Source organism: Elephantulus edwardii, unplaced genomic scaffold (genome assembly GCF_000299155.1).
Source record: "Elephantulus edwardii isolate Elephantulus edwardi_28Jun2011 unplaced genomic scaffold, EleEdw1.0 scaffold00015, whole genome shotgun sequence".
Classification (NCBI taxonomy): domain Eukaryota; kingdom Metazoa; phylum Chordata; class Mammalia; order Macroscelidea; family Macroscelididae; genus Elephantulus; species Elephantulus edwardii.
This window is the reverse complement of record NW_006399765.1, coordinates 7,093,869-7,113,736: the sequence shown is the minus strand read 5'-3', so window position 1 is coordinate 7,113,736 and position 19,868 is coordinate 7,093,869. Positions and strand designations below refer to the sequence as shown.

Genomic DNA, 19,868 nt, shown 5'->3' with positions numbered 1-19,868 from the left:
CCCCTTTCCCCCTTCAAATCGGTGCCAGATTCCTTCAGAGTTACTACAGCTAGTTTGTCCAGAGAGTCTCAGCCTCCTGGGCTTCTGTGGACGTCTGACCCAGGATTCTTAGGCTAGGAATATTTTTAGGTTACTTTCAGCTGCTTTTGTCAATGTAGGCCTAGGCAATGTTCCATTTGGTTACTTCAGAGCCTCAAGGTCCTCTCTTTTAAACTCATTCCTGTAGAGTCCATTCCAACTCTTAATGAATCTGTTATAGCTGTTAAACAAGACGAAGGATTTCTAAGGCTGCAATCTTTATGGAAGTGGATTTCCATGTCTTTCTCCTTGGTGGGTTCAAGACACTGATATTTTACTTAGCAACTTAGTGCTTAACCAACTGCACCACCAGGGCTCCTTTCTACTTCTAAGAATCTTGTTTAAGTCCTGTCCCACTCCTGCAAGGATAACTCCTAGGCCTACCTTGGAAGATACCTTCAGATTTTCAGCTTCTTTTCTGCTGATCCTTTTGGATTTCTTGTTCAATGCTTCAAAGAGAGATAGAAGAAACTAAGCAAGATGTTTCAGGGGATGACAGCGAAGCAGAAGGAGAGACTGGGAAAGCCGTAGGGTGGGTGGGGTAGGGAGCAGGCTGGCTGAATCACGTCTTGGGACACAGGCTAGCAGTTTCTTTTCAGCCTGGCTGCTAACCTGGAGCCAAAGATTCCAACAAAGTCGCTTCTTAAGGAGGGCAAATGGGAAATCCAAGGAAGCCCTGAGATCTGCCTCTGGCATCCATGTAGGGCTTCAAGCTAGTTGGTCCTGTGTCACTTAAAGTCACTCTACACTTTCTTTCAATCTCCATTCTTGGCAGAGACAAGGACATTGGAATACCCTAAACATAGGCTCAGGCTCTTGAACATGATGGGTTTTCTATATTCCCATTTTTCTTTTCTTAGTGCTTTGAAGTTAGGCTTGTTTGATATGAATCCTGATTCTATCATTTAACAGAACTGTTTGGTCTTGGGGAACAGTTGTTTGCATCTGCAAAATGAGTACTGTAATACTCACCTTGCATGAGTATTCATTTTCTTGATGATCTAAGTTTATAAAGTGAAAATCTGGCAAAACAGTAGCAACCAATGAATATTGATTCCTTCCCTCCCCTTCCTTCCTTGATCTGCCTAGATTATCCCCTCTTCCTAGTGAGAGATAAGGCAGTAAGCTTTAGGTTTAGGAGTTAAATTCGTGAGTTTGAATTCTGGCTTTGTCACATAATGACTGAAGGACCTATGTTAACTCTCCTAGCCTCAGTTTCCTCAACTGTGAGATATGAATAAAAATAGTACTCACTTCACAGAGTTACTTGAAGATTAAATGAGATCATCTGTCTAATTCAGTACCATGCCTAGCACACAATCCATTATCAGGTGAAGTCAAACTCAGAAGATTTGGCTTGCCAGGCTCTACTGTTCATAAAATTTTACCCTGAGCCATCATTCCCAACCCTGGAGTGGCAAGGCTGGTTCATTCTAGGCTTACTTAAATTCTGTAGCTTTTTCCTAAAGTTTATTACTGTTGAAAGGGGCTCTGTGAGGCAATACATGTCAGAAATTCTAAATTAAACCAAACTCACCAACTGCAGGCTTCTTAGTCTCTAATATGCTAACTTAAAAATGAAATTGGTGATGTGTAGGGTTTTCCAAACCCAAATTATTAAGAATACTTTATTCTCCCAGGATCATCTCATGGAATGAGCAGAAGGCAACCCTGGCTGCATGGCAGTGGATCCTAGTGATCGTCTAGGGAGCAGGCCAGATATGCTGAAGCTCCTCCTGTGGATCAGAGTCTAAAAGCTGGGCTCCAGGCCAGGCGACTTACCCACAATAGAGACAGAGGGGAAATCGAATAGGTTCACGGAGGAGTTGTTCATCAGGCTGCTGTCATCTCTGGGTTTCTCCTCTAGTGCCAGGTGGCTGTGGGCAGTGAGGAAGCCCAAGAAGAGCAGCAGAGTGGCCAGGAGCAGGCGGGTGACATCCATCCTGAGAGACCTGCATGGGAAGGGCCAGGGAAGATGAGGGGAGTAGCAATAAGCTGCGCCTCTTGCTTTCTTGTGCTGCTTTGGCTCATGTCCTGACTCCATCAAAAAATGATCGGGCAGTGCTACAGGAATAGTAAGGTTTATGGCCGGGAAGAGGAATGAGAGAAAAACACCAGGATAGGAGGAATATTGAAGAAAACAATGCACTGTATTAATTGATCTTTGTCATTCCAAGAGTTGGGCACTCTTTCTATAATGATGTTGCCGACTGGCACAATGGTTAGGGTTTTCATTTTCTTGATGTTGAGATGTAATCCATATTGAAGGCTGTAGTCTTTGATCTTCTGCAGCAAACACTTCAAGTCCTCCCCACTTTTAGCAAGCAAGGTTATGTCATCTACATAATGCAGGTTGTTGATAAGTCTTCATCCTGATGCTACATTCTTCTCCATAAAGTCTGGCTTCTGGAATTATTTGTTCAGTGCACAGATTGAATAGATATGGAAAAAGGATACATCTCTGATGAACACCTTTTTTTTATTTTAAATCATGCGCTCTGTCTTTGGTTAACTTGATCCCGGAGGTTAAGCATCCCTGCTGAGCCACTAACCAAAAACTTACAACTACAATTGAGTCAGCCATCATCATCACCATCACAATGCAAATGTTTTCTTTCTTTCTTTTTTTTTAATTGTCCTCTCCTCTCTTTGAGCTGCAATTCTTTTTTTTTTATTATTTTAATGAAAGTTTACAGAGACTTTGGATTTCCAGCCATTCATTGTTGTACTTTTCTCCCTGCCCACCCTTCCCCACCAGTTCACTCTTCTTTTGGAAAAGTAAAAGAATCAATCTAAAATAATATTTATTTATACCTAATCATATATCCCTTTTAAACAGTTCTCTCCATAATCTGTTTTAATGCAGTATACATAATTTACCCCCTCTTTCTTCATCTCACCCCAACCCTGATGTCAGTCCCATTTTACAACAGTGGCACTATGCAGTATTTGTCCTTTTGTGATTGAGATATTTCACTCAGCATAATGTCCTCCATGGTCAGCCATTTTGTATAAGATATCATGAGTTCCTTGTTTTTCAATGCTGTATAATATTTCATTGTGTGAATATACCACAGCTTCTCTAGCCATTCATTTGTTGATGGGCACTTAGGTTATTTCCAACTCTTTGCTATTATGAACAAAGTCGTGATAAACATGGGTGTGCATATATCTGCTTGGGTGGCAGTTATGGTTTCTTTGGGGTATATTCCCAGTAGTGGAATTGCTGGGTCAAATGGTATTTCTATTTGCAACTTTCTGAGAAAACACATACAGCTTTACATAGTGGTTGCACCATTTTACACTCCCACCAACTGTGAATAAGGGTTCTAGTTTCTCCACAACCTCACCAGTATTTGTTGCTTGCTGTTCTGTTAAATTTTGCTATTCTGACTGGGGTGAGATGATATCTCATGGTTGTTTTGATTTGCATCTCTCTTAGAGCTAGGGATTTTGAACATTTCTTCATGTGCTTGTTGGCCATCTGAATGTCTTTTTTGGTGAAATGTCTGTTCATTTCCTGTGCTCATTTTTCAATTGGGTTGTTTATCTTGTTGTGGTATTCGAGTATTTTATAAATTCTAGATGTAAGTCCCTTATCTGACATATCATTACCAAATATTTTTTCTTAGTCTGTGACTTCCCTTTTTGCTCTGTTGGAGAAATTTTTGGATGTGCATAGAGATTTGATTCTTAGAAGGTCTCATTCATCTATTTTATCCTCTCCTGATTGTAGTTGCAAATGTTTTCTAATTGGCTTCCATGCCTTCATTCTTGTCATGTTCTGCTTACTCTCCATATAGCGGCCAGTATGAATTTCCCCTCACTCCCTGAGAAAATGGTTCAAATCATACCGTTCCCTGCTTTAAAACCTTTCATCACTTCCCATTGCTTTTGAAATAAAATGAATCTCCTGTGAAAACTTGTCACCTTCTCCAACCTCATCTGATATGATTCTCCCTCTCAATTACTTTATTCCAGAAATTCTGTGCTTCTTTCTATGCCTGATGTTGTTATGTGCTGTCGAGCTGCCTGTGACTCATAGCCACTCTATGCACAATAATTTGGAATGCTATTCTATCCTGAGCCAGTGTCACTGTCTCTGACACACTTATCCCCATTACCCCAGTTACTGTCAATTCATCTCATCCAGGGGTGTCCTCTTCTTGACTGTTTCTCCATCCTTTTAAGCATTATGTCTCTCTCCAAGGACTGGTTTCTCCTGGCAACATGCCCAAAATATGTGAAACAGAGCCTCAAGATTCTTCCCTCCAAAGAGCAATTTGGTTTCATCCTCTCCAGGACAGACCTGTTCTCTTGGCAGTCCATGGTATGTTCAATACCCTTCTCCAGTACCACAACTCAAAGGCATCTATTCTTCTTCTATTGTCCTTAGTCATTGCCCAGTTCTCTTATGCATAGTCAAGTAATTGTGATGACCATGGCCTGGATTAGTTGCACCTTAGTCTCTAGACTGACACTGTTGTGCTTCAGCATTCTGAAGAGGTCCCTGATTTTCCTAATGCAATTCATCTTTCGATTTACTGACTGCTGGTGCCAAGAGTGTTGATTATGGAACCAAGCAAACTGAATTGTTAACAATCTTAATCTCTTCTCCTATCTATCATGGTGCTGGCCAATTGGCGCAATGATGAGAATCTTTGTTTTCTTGATGTTGAGCTTCAATCCATATTGAAGACTGCAGTCCTTGATTTTCTACAACCAACACCTCAGGTCCTCCTCAGTTTCAGCAAGCAAGGTTGTATCCTTTGCATAACACAGGTTGTTGGGAAGTCTTCCTCCAACCCTGATGCCATATTCCTCCTCTTAAAGTCCAGAATATGCCATTCTCCCCCGCCCCCGATCTCAGGGTCTTTATATCTGCTGTTTCCTTTACTCTAAATGTTCTTTTTCTGGCTTTGAACTTGATTCCTTTAGTTCTTCATGACAGTATCACAGACTACTTTTGGGTCTTCTCATACCTTCTTTGGCTACTCAAAAAAATGTCCTTCCCTAGTTTCCTTTTTTGGGTCATAATCTTGTTTGCTTCATAGCATGTATCAAAATTTGCAATTATCTTTGGGTTAACTTTCTCTCTCATACAGAATCAAAACTCTGTATGGGTAGGGACCATACTACCTCACTTTCTTCAAATACCAAGATATGCCTAACACAAAGCAGGCTCTCAGTAAGAATTTAGTGAATGAATAAATGGGTAGAAAAGGAAACCAACTCAGAAAATTCTCAGCTTTGTTGGTTCCAAGTCAGATTCAGTGGGAATTCAATGTACTTTCCATGACTTTTGTCCTGCCATATACTGGAGTCTGGAAAACTCTCCTTAGCTTCATCAGCTTCCTTTATGTGAAGTATGAGTTGCTGAGTGCTATGTCAGGTTTAAGAATATGACTTTTCTCAACATTTTTTATCTTGTCTCTGACCAATAAAGGTAAAAAAATATTATCTAGTTTGTGGATAAAAGTGACTGGCAAAACTGTTGTAGAATGGGACTGTCCTTGGGGTTGGGGAGAGACTGAGTAAGATGGGTTCAATAATGTATACTGCACTGAAACAGAGGAGGGAGAGAACCGTCTAAAAGAGAGATGTAACTGGGTATTTCTGTCATCACAGGAGACTAGAGCGAGGGCTGCATGGTGGAGGGGACCTGGGGGAGGGTTTGTAAAACAATGAAAGAATCTTTTCTTTTACTTTTCCATAATTTTTGGACTCATGTACTTATAACTTGTTAGTCAAATTTGTGTCTTCTAGGTTGCAACACCCCCATGATACATCTTCAAGGATATGTACATGTACAGCCAAGCACAATCAATAAGAGTGCATCTGAATTCCAAAATCAATCTCCATAATAGTCTATGTGTTTCCTACTGCCAAAGGGGCCCTTTAGAGTAGTGAGAGAAGATCTTCACCCTGAAACCCACAGCGTCCCTTTTCAGCAGGAAGTAGCTAAGAGAATACGCCGTCCCCTTTTCCTTATGACTCAGGGTGAAGTCTCTCTCAGGGAGGAGTGATAGGGAATGGCAAAGGATACACTGACAAAGAAGATTAATCAGAACTGGCTTTGACAAGCACTGTGGCATTTGGACAAGAACAAACTGGGAGGAGGGTAGAGAGAATAGTGCAACAATGAATGAGTGGAAGCCCAAAATCTCTGTAAATGTTTATGAAAATTAATAAAATATAATTCTAGAAAAAAAGTGACTGGCAAAAAGGTGGAGCTGCAGATATAATCATAGGGCTTTAGAAGTGGAGGCACTTTAGGTATCATCTTGTCTAAGAAATTGATTCCTTTGACTGTCAAAATAACATATATGTCTTAAAGAAAGTGCACCCAGAGCACTCTTTAGAGGAAGGATGGGGAAATTTCATTTCATATACTTTGGGCATGTCAGAGAGGAAGACTCTCAACAAGATGGATTGACACAGAGACTGTAACAAAGGGCTCAAATATATCAGTGATAATGAAGATGGCATAGGATAGGGTGAGGTTCAGATCCGCTGTTCATAGGAGTCACTTTGAGTCATAGTCGACTTGACGGCACTTACCACCACCACCACCACAACCACCACTAAAGCAAATGCATCAGAATTGTTGGGGGATATTTCCCCCTCTGCTAATACTACTTAGTTGTTGAACAAAAGATTTGAACCTTTTTCTATCCTGCGCCATCCCCACACTTCCTGACACATCAGATCACATTGCAGCAGGCACCATGTCAATCCATCTGGTTGAGGGTCTTCCTCTCATTTGCTGACCGTCTACCATTCCTATAATCATGACCCTCTTCAAGGAATCCTAGCAACATGCCCAAAGTATGTGAGGTGAAGTCTCATTCTTGCCTCCAAAGAGCACACAGGTTGCACCCTCTCCAAGACATATCTGTTCTTTTGGCCATCCATGGGATGTTCAGTGCTCTTCTCCAACACCACAACTCAAAGGCATCAATTCTTCTGTCATCCTTATTCACTGGCAAGCTTTCAGATGTATAACAAGTGATTGGCAAGACTATGGCCTAAATCAGATGCACCTTAGTCCTCAAACAGATATCATTATTTTCCTAGTGCAATGTCTCTCCTTATTTCCTGACTGCTTGTACCAAGGGTGTTAATTGTGGATCCAAGCAAGATGAAGCCGTTGATAGTTTCAATTCTCTTCTTCATATATCATGATGTTGTCTATTGGTCTAGTGGTAAGAATCTTTGACTTCCTGACATTGAGATGCAATCCGTACCAAAGGCTGCATTCCTTGATCTTCTGCAACAAGTGCTTCAAGTCCTCTGCACTTTCAGCAAGCAAGGTGTGTCATGTGCATAACATAAGTATTGAAAAGTCTCCCTCCAATCCTGATGCCACATTCCTCTTCATAGAGTACAGCTAATAGCACTTAGTTAAGATATAATTTACATACAATAAAAGATAAATTTTAAGTATACAAGTTGATGAATTTTAACTTACATAGATGTACCTATATAACCATCATTCGAATGAAGATTTAAAACTTTTTTTTCATTTTTGAGCTCCCTTATAACCTTTTCTAGTCAATATCCATTCCTGTCCCTCAGAGGAAACTTCTGACTCCTCCAAACTGTTCTGACTCCTACCACCCTAGGTTAGACTTGCTGGTACCTGGAATACACATTAAGTAGAACTCAGTACAATGTAGACCTTTTTTAGGTTTATACTGGAGCCTGTATCAGTAATAATTTTTCATCGCTGAGTAGTATTTCACTGTAAGAATATACAATATACTACATTTGTTCTCTTAGGGGAGTATTTATAAACTGTCTCCATATGGGTGGGAGAGTCTGGAAGCAGAGGGATGTGAATGTACAGGGGGAAGAGGGGATTAATCATTGGATTGTACAATTTGATGGGTGGGTGGGGTAAGGGAAATTGAAAGAATTTGTTTGAATCTGTATTAGAATTTTGTAAATAAAATAGTGAGAAAAAAATATGCCTCCCTCATTGCTGTTATGTACTACTGAGTCAGAACTGATTCATAGCTGACCTTCCAGCAGATTTTTAGAGGCAGTAAATCACATGAGATTTGAAATGCCTGGTGTTGGGTTGGCAGCACAACTCCTTACCACTAAGCCAGCAGTGCTACTCTATGCCTGTCTTAGGCCCACTGAAATGCCAAGATATAGAGCCTGGAGATAGACTTTTAGTAAGCTTCCAGGAGATTTTGATGTACAGCCAGGTGTGAAGACCCTGATTTGGTCCATCTACCCTGGTTCTGTAGATAAGCAACTAGAGCCCAGAGTAGAAAAGGAGTTTACCAAACAGATGAATTGAATCTATAGTATCTAAGATTAGAATAATTTCCATTGTATTTCTCTTCCACTGTAAGACAAGTTATACTGCTGATAAAACCAGGAACATGAGTCCTAAGAACTTCCATTTACTATTTACTCTGTGCTGGGCTCTGCTGTAGGCTCAGAGAAAGTTCATCCTTTCAGCAAGCTACATGTCATAACTGAGGAAAGCAAAACCCAATATCACAGAGTTAAGTATCATAGGTGGCAATCCTAGATCTATCTAACTTCAAGCAAAGTAAGAAAGTTGGTACCTTTCCCTGACCTGAAAAGGAAAACTATATACTCTTTGCTTCATGCCCTGGGCCAGCTAGTTGGGCCCTGGCACCCAGTGCAGCTTGAGACAGTAGAAATAAAAAATTATACTTGTCCCACTTTTCAGGCCTTGGGAAGCTCTTTTCTTCTGTATACACACACTGCTGCATGAAAGAAAGCTGTTGATTGACTAAGAGTATGCCAGCTAAGAGGAGGATGGTGAATCTGCTAATAAATGGTTCTTCCTCTTTTACTGCTAAATCTTCTCAATGAGTGGGGACTGCAAACACTGCCAGTGGGTCTCTCATGGAAGTCTCTCTACATCTGGGAATCAAGTTTTTCAAAGCAGGGAGGGCCTTGACTCTTTCACTGGGCAGTAAACTAACCTCAGCCATTAGGGAATGGTATGAGTCAGAGACACATATGCTAGTTGAGATGCTGAACCTTGAGCCAGCCCTGAGGTTTGGCGTTCTCTTATTTTTTAAATAATAAAGGGATCTAGGAGGTATCAGGGAAGGGGCTGGCCAAGGGAAGCAATGACTTTTGGGGCTAGAGGGTTTGGGTGAGCAGGAGAGGCAGGTTAGACGAAGAAATGAAAAAGGCTGTGCATGTCAAAATAATTTGATGCCTTGAACTGCATCGAACCCTGTACTATCCTGAGCCAACCTTATCGTTTCTGACTCCCATTACTCCAGAAATTGAGTCAGTCCATCTCATTGAGGGTCTTCCTGTCTTGTGCTGTCTTTCTACCCTCTCAAATATGATGTACCTTTCCAAGGATTGGTCCCTCCCTGCAACATGCCCGAAGTATGTCAGATGAACTTTCAAAATCCTTGCCTCCAAGGAGCATCCTGGTTTAACCCTCTTTAGGATGAATCTGCTTATTCTCTTAGAAGTTCACAGTATATTCAGTACTATTCTCCAGCACCACAGCTCAAAGGCATTAACTAGTCCAATTCTTAAAGCACAAAGTTAGCCAAAGTAAATAAATATTCCAATGGGTGATTTCAGTGATATGTAGATAGCCTGATTCAGAAGACTAAGAATTCTGTAACAGGTCCAGGCTCTGCCTCAAGAACTCTGAGTTAGATTCTGAGAAAAAGTTTGAGGCTTTTTTCTTCTCCAAGAAGCAAAAGGACAAGAGAGATGGAGGCAGCTGCATAAAATCTGTCTCCCTGTTCCAGTGAAACAGGGGTCAGAGTGCAGGTTTCCTACACAGTACAAGGAAAAATATAATTCTAATAGTTGTTGCTAAAATGATTATTTTCAACCTCCTGACATTATTCCCTTCAGCAAGATTTAGCTGTCATCACTCAACAAAGACCTCATTGGATAATTTATTGTGTTTTTAACCTTCAGAAACCACTTTTCTCTTTTTTCTTTGACTCAGTAATCATGCTATCATTTGATTTTCTGAATTCCTTTGCTTGGGGTGGGTTTTGCACTCATTAAGCATGGTTTGAAGCTGAGCAAGGTCTGTTACAACTCTCAACAACTTTACAGCAGGAAGAAACAAAAGGCTTTGATGTCAGAGGTAATTTTCTGCAGAAAAGGATCAAGGCAGAACCAATAGCTGAGTAAGCCTTAAGAATATGTATGAATTAGTTCTATTTAGAGAAAGTAAAAAAGGTTTTTGAGACAGACATCTATGAAATTGTTTTTTAGAGAGAGTTATGATTTCTCAATTGCAGTTTGGTTGTCAACAAGTCCAGTCTGATTCATGCAGCCACCCTGTGTGTCAGACTCGAACACTACTCCATAGGGTTTTAAAGAAGCTAATTACCAGACTTTTTTTCCAAGCCACCTTATGAGGGACTTGAACCTCTGCCCTTTCAGTCAGCAGCCTTATTTTTGTTGTAAAGTTGATAATCATTTGCATCTCCCAGGGGACTCCCTGGGTCCCACTAAGGTCACCAAAATAATCAAAGAAAACCCAAAGTCACTCCAACGTGTCGCATTTAGCCTTTAGCTTCTATCCAAGGGAATCAGAAGAAAGAATGTTTCTGAAGCAGAGCAAACCCATTCACAAGGAAAACCATGAAACTGAGTTTTTTGCCAATAGGCATTAAATTATGTCAAAATGGGCATCCACTCTAAAACAATCACATTTTAGGAAGGGAAAGGAGACGCTGTAATAAAGAAAATGTAATTGTCTATTCACCTCCAATACATATGAAATGAACTACTGCTATAAGACAAACTGACCATAAGCAATCTGATAATACAAGCTGTGTTTTGAAGAGAAATCTGAAGAAATGCTGAGGTCAGGGTTGATATTTTGGAGGACTTATTTTTTTTAGGGTACAATAATAATGATAGATTTATTAAAAAGTTACATCATCAAAGAGATGGACATCCACACCCTGAAAGGAAATATGGAAGGGAAACCAGTACCTCTTTTTTCCCCTTTCTTTTTTTAAAAATTAATTTTAATAAACATCTACAGAGATTTTGGATTTCCATTCATTGCTGCACTTTTCTCCAGTACCTCTTTTTAAGATAATTGTTTTTAACTGCTGGGAAGTGGGAAAAGCAGGGTAAACAGAAGTCTTTAGTTAGCAAAAGATAGATTGTTCCCTTTATACCAAACTTTTAACTGCTTTGGCCCAAAATTGAAACAGACACATTTGTTTAACTTTTCTGAAAATCAAGAAATGAGAGATGACCAAAAAGCCCTTAAACTTCTCAAAGTGGCAGAATGAATTTTTCATTCATTCTGGAAGCAAACTGAAGCTACCAACTTCATACATTTTTCCGCAAAAGAAGGGAGATCAAAGGACCTCCAATTTCTTACCTTGCCCAGAAGAAGCTTGCTGCTTGCTTACCTGTAACTTCAAAGACAAGAACACAAAAGCAACCAGACATACTATAGAAATTATTTCAAATGTCATCCCGTTCATGGGTAGGAGGATTCTGACCAATTCACAATGAAATAAGACAATTCTTCATTAGTTCAAAAGCAACATGCAAGTTGACCAGGAGGGCAGCTAGCAGGCTGCTGACTCTGCTTGCTTGATTTAGAGCCTTCCAATATAGAAACCAGCATAAGTAAGGGGTAGCCTGTATTTTACAGAGGGAATTTCTAGCAACCCAGGTAATCTGAAATAACCTAGAGAAGGAAATAGGATATCTGTAGGTAGCAGCAGAAGAAAAGGAAATGGTTTCCTCCTACTTACAGCACAAATGACTATGCCCTTTTTATCAGCTTCTCTAAGGGAAGCTAGAGCAGAGCAGTCTTCCAGTCCTTAGACAGAAGCAAGGCGTGTTGCTGTGAGATTGTTAAAGACCCCAGGAGCTTGCAGTAGCTGACTTCTCCATCTCATCTCTTTGTTTTCAGCTAAGGAAGAATCATGCCTTCATATTCATCCCAGTGACCACAGGTCTTGTGGTTTACTCTCCCAATATTTCTCCCCAGCCATTGGAATTGGTGTTGACACTGAGGTTGGTAAGGGTTGAAGGGGAAGTGGTTTTTGCTAAGGATGCTCCAGGGGCAGAGTTTAATGAGAATTTAATTCAGAATGGATCCTAGGAGACTGCATTACGTTTTGGCCTAGAGAGTTAATCTAGAAAAACAAATCCTTCCAGAGAAGTTTTAACTCTGCTTCTTTCAGAAATTCTGGGTGGGCTAAATTCTTGGTGACATGGTTAAATTCTAGATGGCTGAGGCTAGCCTCTCTTATTGGTAAAATATTTTTGGGAACTTTCAGTGTTTGTGTTGTTATTGTATACCATTGAGTCAGGGCCGACCAATAGCTGACTTTCCGGTGGGAGATGTCCAATCTTTTTCCCACAGGGCAGCTGGTGGATTCAAACGATGTGCATCTGAGATTGCAGTACAACTTCTTGCCACTAGGCCATCAGTGCTCCCTTTATAGGATTATATCATTATAATCCTCGTTATCCTGTATTTCAAATTTACAATAATAGTGAAAAATTTATTATCTGACATTGCAAATTAACAACATATGTCTGGCAGTAATAAATTCTGCAGTACAAGGTGAGAGTAATGTTGACTGTGATAGTTAAGGTTTTGTGTCAACTTGGCTAAGTCATTTTCAGTGGGTTAGAAATTATGTAAGGAGGTAACTTAGAAATTATGTAACAATGTAATTTGGAAGTTATATAACAATATATTAATAATCCTCCATTTTGTGATCTGAAGTGGTCATCCTCTATTTTTGCATAACATTAATTTTCACATAATGCCCTGGTCTTTAGAATCTGTGCCTAAATGAGCAGGGGATCTATAAAAAGGGCAGGATGTGTGAAGAACTGGCAGGGATTGAGGTGGGGAAGGTGGGGTTAGGCATGGCAGTGAGAACGGAAAATGCCCTGGGAGTCGGGATCTCTGGTGCTGTCACTGACTTAGTAGATGCTTGAATAAATTAGTTGTTGGTCTTTGGTTCTCTATATCACTTTTTGCTTTTCAATTGGTTCCTACTCATTTTCTTCCTAGGAGCCAATGGTGGATTTGAACCACCAGAGAAGTGAAGCCTTTGGATTAAGAGTGGAGATATGCCATCAGAGTATTCTTTTATTAAACTGGAGAATTAGATTAGGTGATCTTTTTTCTTAAAAAAATCTGTCCTTGCTGCTTACTCTTTGTTACCGTGAATAAATCACATCAATTATGTTTATCTTTGTATATGTCACAGATATAATTTTTCCCACATTTGTTTCATTTAGTTTTGAAAATAAAGAGAATATTATAAATACAGTTCCTCATTCTATTATCTTCTGTTCCTTAGTGGTAACCACCCTCTAGAGTTGTTGTATGAACATAAAAGTTTAAAATGTTCAAACATTTACAGAAATAGCTTCAAACAACACAGGTACTTTTCTTTTCCCCCCCAAAACTGTATGCTTTTGAGAAGCAGTGCAACTTGTTGATTAAGTATTTAAATTCCAGGAAGAATGACCTGGATTCATATTCTGTCTTTACTATTATTAGTTATACGATCTTGGGTACATTGCTTAACTTTTCTGAGCCTATTTTCCTATATGAAAAATAAGGCTAATGATAGTACCAACTCTGTAGGACTTCCGTAACATGAATTAAAGCATATGAAACATACAGTACAATGCCTCCTTATATTAAGCACTATGCAGTTGCTACTATATTTGAGATTTATGTAGCTAAAAATAACTAATGAATTTATCTTAATTAGATTATGGTAGAAATTGGCAAAAAGCAAGGCCCCAGAAATCGATGGAATACCAATTGACATATTTAAACAAACAGATGCTTCCCTGGATGTGCTCACCAGGTTAGGCCAAGAAATCTGGCGAACAACTACCTGGCAAAGTGACTGGAAGAGATCCATATTTGTTCTCATTCCATAAAAAGGGGTGATCTGATAAGAGTGTGGAAATTATAGAATAATATCACTAATATCACATGCAAGCAAAATCCTGCTGAAGACTATCCCCAACCAACTGGAACAATATATCGACAGAGAACTACCAGAAATAACAAGCTGGATTTAGAAGAGGTTGTGGCACTAGAAGACATTATTACCAATGTCAGATGGATCTTGACAGAAAGCAAAGAGTATCAGAGGAATGTCCATCTGTTTGATTGACTGTGTGGATCACAACAAATTATGGCTAACTTTGAGAAGAATGGGAATCCCAGAACACTTAATTGTGCTTGTACGAAACTATACTTGGACCAGGAAGCAGTCCTCAGAGCAAGGAAACACTGCATGGTTGAAAATCAGGAAAGGAGTGTGTCAGGGATGCATTATGTCTCGGTATGCAAAACAGATCATTCAGGAGGCTGGATTTTTTTTTTAATTTTTAAAATTTAAATTTATTATTTCAGTAAAAATTTACAGACATTGGATTTCCATTCATTCATTGTTGCACATTCATCCCCTCCCAAACCTCTCCCCCAGAACACTACCCTCTTGGAAAAGTAAAAGAAAAATTCTTTCATTGTTTTACAAACCCTCCCCCCCAGGTCCACTCCACATGTAGCCTTCGCTCTAGACTCCTGTCATGACAAAAATACCTAACCACATATCCCTTTTAAACAGTTTTCTCCCTCATCTGTTTCAATGCAGTATACATTGTTGAACCCATCTTTCTCAGTCTCTCCCCAACCCCGAGGTCAGTCCTGTTTTACAACAGTGGCACCGTGCAGTATTTGTCATTTTGTGACTGGGATACTTCACTCAGCATAATATTCTCCAGAGTCACCCATTTTGAATAATATTGCATGAGTTCCTTGTTTTTCAATGCAGCATAGTATTCCATTGTGTGAATATACCACAGCTTCTCTATCCATTCGTTTGTTGATGGGCACTTAGGTTGTTTCCAACTCCTTGCTATTGTGAACAAAGCTGCAATAAACATGGGTGTGCATATATCTGCTTGGATGTCAGTTATGTTCTCTTTGGGGTATATTCCCAGTAGTGGAATTGTTGGGTGAAACGGTTATCTCTATTTGCAACTTTTTGAGAAAGTGCCATACTGCCTTCCACACCATTTTACACTCCCACCAACAGTGAATAAGGGTTCCGGTTTCTCCACAACCTAGCCAGTATTTGGTTCTTGCTGTTCTGTTAAATTTTGCTATTTTGACTGGGGTGAGATTATATCTCATAGTTGTTTTAGGAGGCTGGGATTTATGATGAGGAATATGGCATCAAGATTGGAGAAAGACTCATTAAGAACCTGTGATATGCAGATGACACAATCTTGTTTGAGGAAACTGAGGAGGACCTGAATCGTTTGCTGCAAAAAGTCAAGGACTGTAGTCTTCAACATGGACTGAAGCTCAACATAAGAAAGACAAAAATTTTTACCAATGGGCCAACTGGCAGCACCATGATAGATTGAGAAGAGATCGAGGTTGTTAATAATTTCTGCTTGCTTGGCTCTAAAATTAAAACTCTTGGCACCAGTAGTCAGGAAATTAAAAGATGGGTTGCATTGGGGAAGTCTGCTGTCAGGGACCTCTCCAAAGTGCTAAAGAGTAATGATGTCAGTCTAGGGCCTAAAGTGTGCCTGACCCAGGTCATGGTCTTAGCAATTTCTTGCTGTGCATCAGAGAGCTTGACAATGACTAAGGATGACAGAAGAATTAATGCCTTTGAATTGTAGTGTGGGAGAAGAGTACTGAACATACCATGGACCACCAAGAGAATAAACAGGTCTGTTTGGAGAGTGTGAAATCAAGATTCTCCTTGGTGGCAAGAATTTTGAAGCTCCGTCTCACATACTTGGCACATGTGGCCAAGAGCGGCCAGTCCTTGAAGAAGGACATCATGCTTGGGAGGGGAAGGGACAACATAGGAGAGGAAGACCCTGGATGAGGTGGATTGACATAATGACTAGGGTAATGGAGGTACACGTGTCAGAGTCAGTGAGACTGGCTGAGGATAGGGTAGAGTTCAGAGCTGTTGTACATAGGGTCACTATGAGTTGCAGGTGACTTGATGGCACATTACAACAACAGATTATAGTAGTTCATATCAGGAGTCCAGGTGCCACAGTGGTTAAACAACTTCGCTACAATCTGAAAGATCAGTGATTTAAAACTATCAAACGCTCTATGGGAGAAAGATGCGACAGTCTACTTCTGTAAAAATTATAGCCTTGAAAAAAAATTTATAGCCTTGAAAACTCCAAAATTAGTCAGAATGAACTTGACATTATCAGGTTATAGTAATTCCCAAAGAGGGAAGTTAAGACTTTGGTCATATCTCTATATAATCTCTTTGCACACAGGTATGAGTTTCTTTAGATATGATGTAGCTTTAATATGACATGATTTGACAGATTCAGACTCATGTTCATCTCTTATATATCTCTTGGTCATGGTTATGGTCACTTATCAAGTGAATGTCATTCATATATTTATTTTATTTGAAGGCCAAAGTGGAATAAATGATAAATCCCTTAGTACTTAAATGTTTCTATTTAAGTTGTGAAAGCCAATTATAGGCTAGCTTTTATGATGGCTTCTCTTCATTAAATTAATAAATGCTTAAAATTTTTGTTGTTCTTATGTGCCATGCTCGAGTCAAGCATGACCCATAATGACCCCTCAAGAATAGATCTGAACCCTGTTCTATTCTGTGCTATCCTTACACATAAAGATGAGTCTGGTTACATTCCAATTTTTTGCTTATTGGGGTCTTAGCCAATATTGCTTGAAATGACAACTATAATGACATGATGATGATACTTCATGATAAACTGTGCATATTCTAGTGATCTAAACATATATACTTAGGTTTACAAATTTTACAATTAATTTTATCTTTGTTATATTCCTAATAACATAAGAACTTAAGATTGCTTTAAATTTTATAATCTTTCCTCTGAACTTACATACTGTATTTTCTTAGTAATTTAGTTTTAGACTGCTGTGTTCCTCCGCATATTACACATTTCTACTATTGTTTTATACTATCAATATTTCTTAAATTTACTCACATTTTAAACCCATATCTTTTGCTCACTGTGCCTTGTAATGTAGATTTTCCATTTAGATAATTTTTCCTCTGCCTATATCCATCAGCATTACCTTTGATATAAATTTTTGGTAGTAAATTTTCTTAGTGTAAAAATATTTTTATTTAAGGGAGTTCTGGTGGCCTAGTGGCAAGAAGCTGCACTGCAATCTCAGAGGCGTATGGTTCAAATCCACCGGATTCTCTGCTGGAGAAGGAGGGGCAATCTCCTCCTGTACCAGTCAGATCCAATTTGACGGTACACACACAAAAAATAATAAAATAAAATAAAAATTAAAAAAAAATTTATTCATAGAATTTCTATTTGGGATGATACAAATATTAATAGTTACCATTGTACTATGAATGTATTTATGGTTAAAATGGAAAATTTTTTGTTATATATACTTTATAACAATAAAAACTAGTAACAACAAAAAAAGATTTTGTGAGGTTTTTTTTTTAGAGGATACCTACAACCAGGATAATATAATCTAGATGAATGGGACCTTCTAAAAATCAAGTCCCTATCCACGTAAGAAAACTCCAACAGAGTAATAAGGAAACCCACAACTAGGAAAAATATTTGGCAATGACATATCTGACAAAGGGCTCATATTTACAGATTACTCCAGCACCTCAACAAGAAAAAGGAAAACAACCCAATCACAAAGGGGCAGAAGAAACAAATAGACACTTTACAAAAGAAGAAATTCAGATCAACAAACAGATGAAGAAATATTCAAAACCTCTATCAGACAGATGCAAATTAAAATAACTATGAAATATCATCTCCTCTCATCTCACCTCAGTAATAATAGCAATGTCCAACAGGGCAGCTAATAACAAGTGGAGAAATTGGAACTATCATTCATTGCTTGTGGAATGTAAAATGATACAACCACTATGGAAGGTAGTCTGACATTTTCTCAAAAAGTTGGAAATAAAAGTACCATTTGACCCAGTTATCCCACTGCTTGGAATATATCCTAAAGAAACCAGAGCCATGAAGCAAAGAGATGTATGTACAAGTTTATTGCTAATATTCAAAATAATAAAGAGATGGAAGCACCCCAACTGCCTGTCAACAAATGCTTAGAAAAACTGTGGTATAATCACACAGTGGAATATAAGCAGCATTCTAAAACAATGACCTTGTAAAATACTACACAGATTTACAATAAGTAAGTCTGGAAGACATCATATTGACTGAAATAACTCAGTTATGAAAGGACAAATACTGTATAAGACCACTGTTATAAAATGGGATTGATATGGGTAGAGGGAGAATTAGGAAAAGAGTGGATAGATAATGAACATTGCACTGCAACAGATGAAGGAAAGGACTGTCTGAAAGAAATTTTATGATTAGGCATTATATGTATGGCAATCTAGGACAAGAAGTGCATTACAAAGGGAGCTCTGGTGGCCTAGTGGCAAGAAGCTATACTGCAATCTCAAAGTTGTGTGGTTCAAAACCACCAGATGCTCCCCTGGAGGAGGGGCAATCCCCTCCTGCGCCAGTCAGATCTGACTCGATGGTACACAAGAAAAAAAAAGTGTATTACAAAGTTAATTGAGGTGGGGGAAGGAAGGAGGGAGGAAAATGTACTTTAATGAATGACTGAAAACTCAACCTTTCTGTAATATTTCATTAAAATTACATTTTTTAAGAAAGGGGGGAAACTCCCACAGTAATAAAAAACTATTAAATTCTCATTACTTATTTTTCTTTGTAATCACTGACTGTGATCAATTAGTTGTGGCCTCCACTGCACTCAGACCAGCCACTTATTTTTCTTTGTAGTTAGCAATATATCTAACAATGCCATTTTAATATATTTACATTCACTATTCAGTGATAACACTCTCATTTTTAAAAAAAATTTCAACGAGTAGAAAATTTTGGGTTGACTGTTATTTTATCTCAGTTAAAGACATTGTTTCACAATTATAGTATGGAATCCACTGTTGCTACTGAGAAGTCATCATTTCATTGCTGTTTCTTTAGAGACCAACTTAAAAGTTGTGGTAGCTGTCTTCTCATCAAAGAGACAGGGTGGCTCTCTATCATTTGAATCTGAGTTTGACCACATGACTTGCTTTGGTCATCAATGGACAATTAGTGAATACAATACAACTCAACCAAAAAATGTTTGTGCATTGAGGTATTCCCTGTCTTGCTTCTAGGACAGGGTTCAGATTTGTTGTTCATCGGGTCACTATAAGTTGTACTTGACTCCATGGTACCAAATAACAACAACTCTTGCTTCTACTAGGAACTATTTTGTTATCTTGTGAAGAAGCCTAGTCTGGCCTGCTGGAAGATTAGACTACGTGGAACAGAGGCAATCTGATTCCAGTCAAGACCATTTAAGTCAATCAGCCTAATCTCCCATGTAGTTTACTGCCTTTGAAAATCCATTTGAGGGTCAGCTATACATGGGTTCTGACTCAATGGCACACAACGATGACGACAACTACCAGATACATGAAAAGGGCCAGATTCAGGGATATGAGACCAGTGCAGTTACAAAGGAGCCTATTCTCAGAAGGGTTTAATGCTTTATTATAACCATGTTGACATTCTTAATAATAATTTTGAACAAAGGGTCTTATATTTTCATTTTTTATTTGGTCCCACAACCTATATAGCTGGCTCTATGTGGCCTGGTTTTAATCAAACATTCTTCTAAGGGGAGCTCTGGTGGCCTAGTGGCAAGGAGCTGCAACTACAATCCC

At 39.0% G+C, this 19,868-nt stretch overlaps 1 protein-coding gene across 1 annotated transcript in view; it reads right to left on the bottom strand.

Moving 5' to 3' along the window:
• Positions 1-2,020, bottom strand: part of ASIP (agouti signaling protein) — a 6,092-nt gene extending 4,072 nt beyond the window's left edge. Inside the window, exons 1-2 of the mRNA XM_006881457.1 lie at positions 1,861-2,020; positions 463-527 (exon numbers count right to left, since the gene is read on the bottom strand). Coding sequence (XP_006881519.1) covers positions 463-527; positions 1,861-2,020 — 225 coding nt within the window. The remainder of the gene's footprint in view (positions 1-462; positions 528-1,860) is intronic.
• Between the last annotated feature and the right edge of the window lie 17,848 nt (positions 2,021-19,868).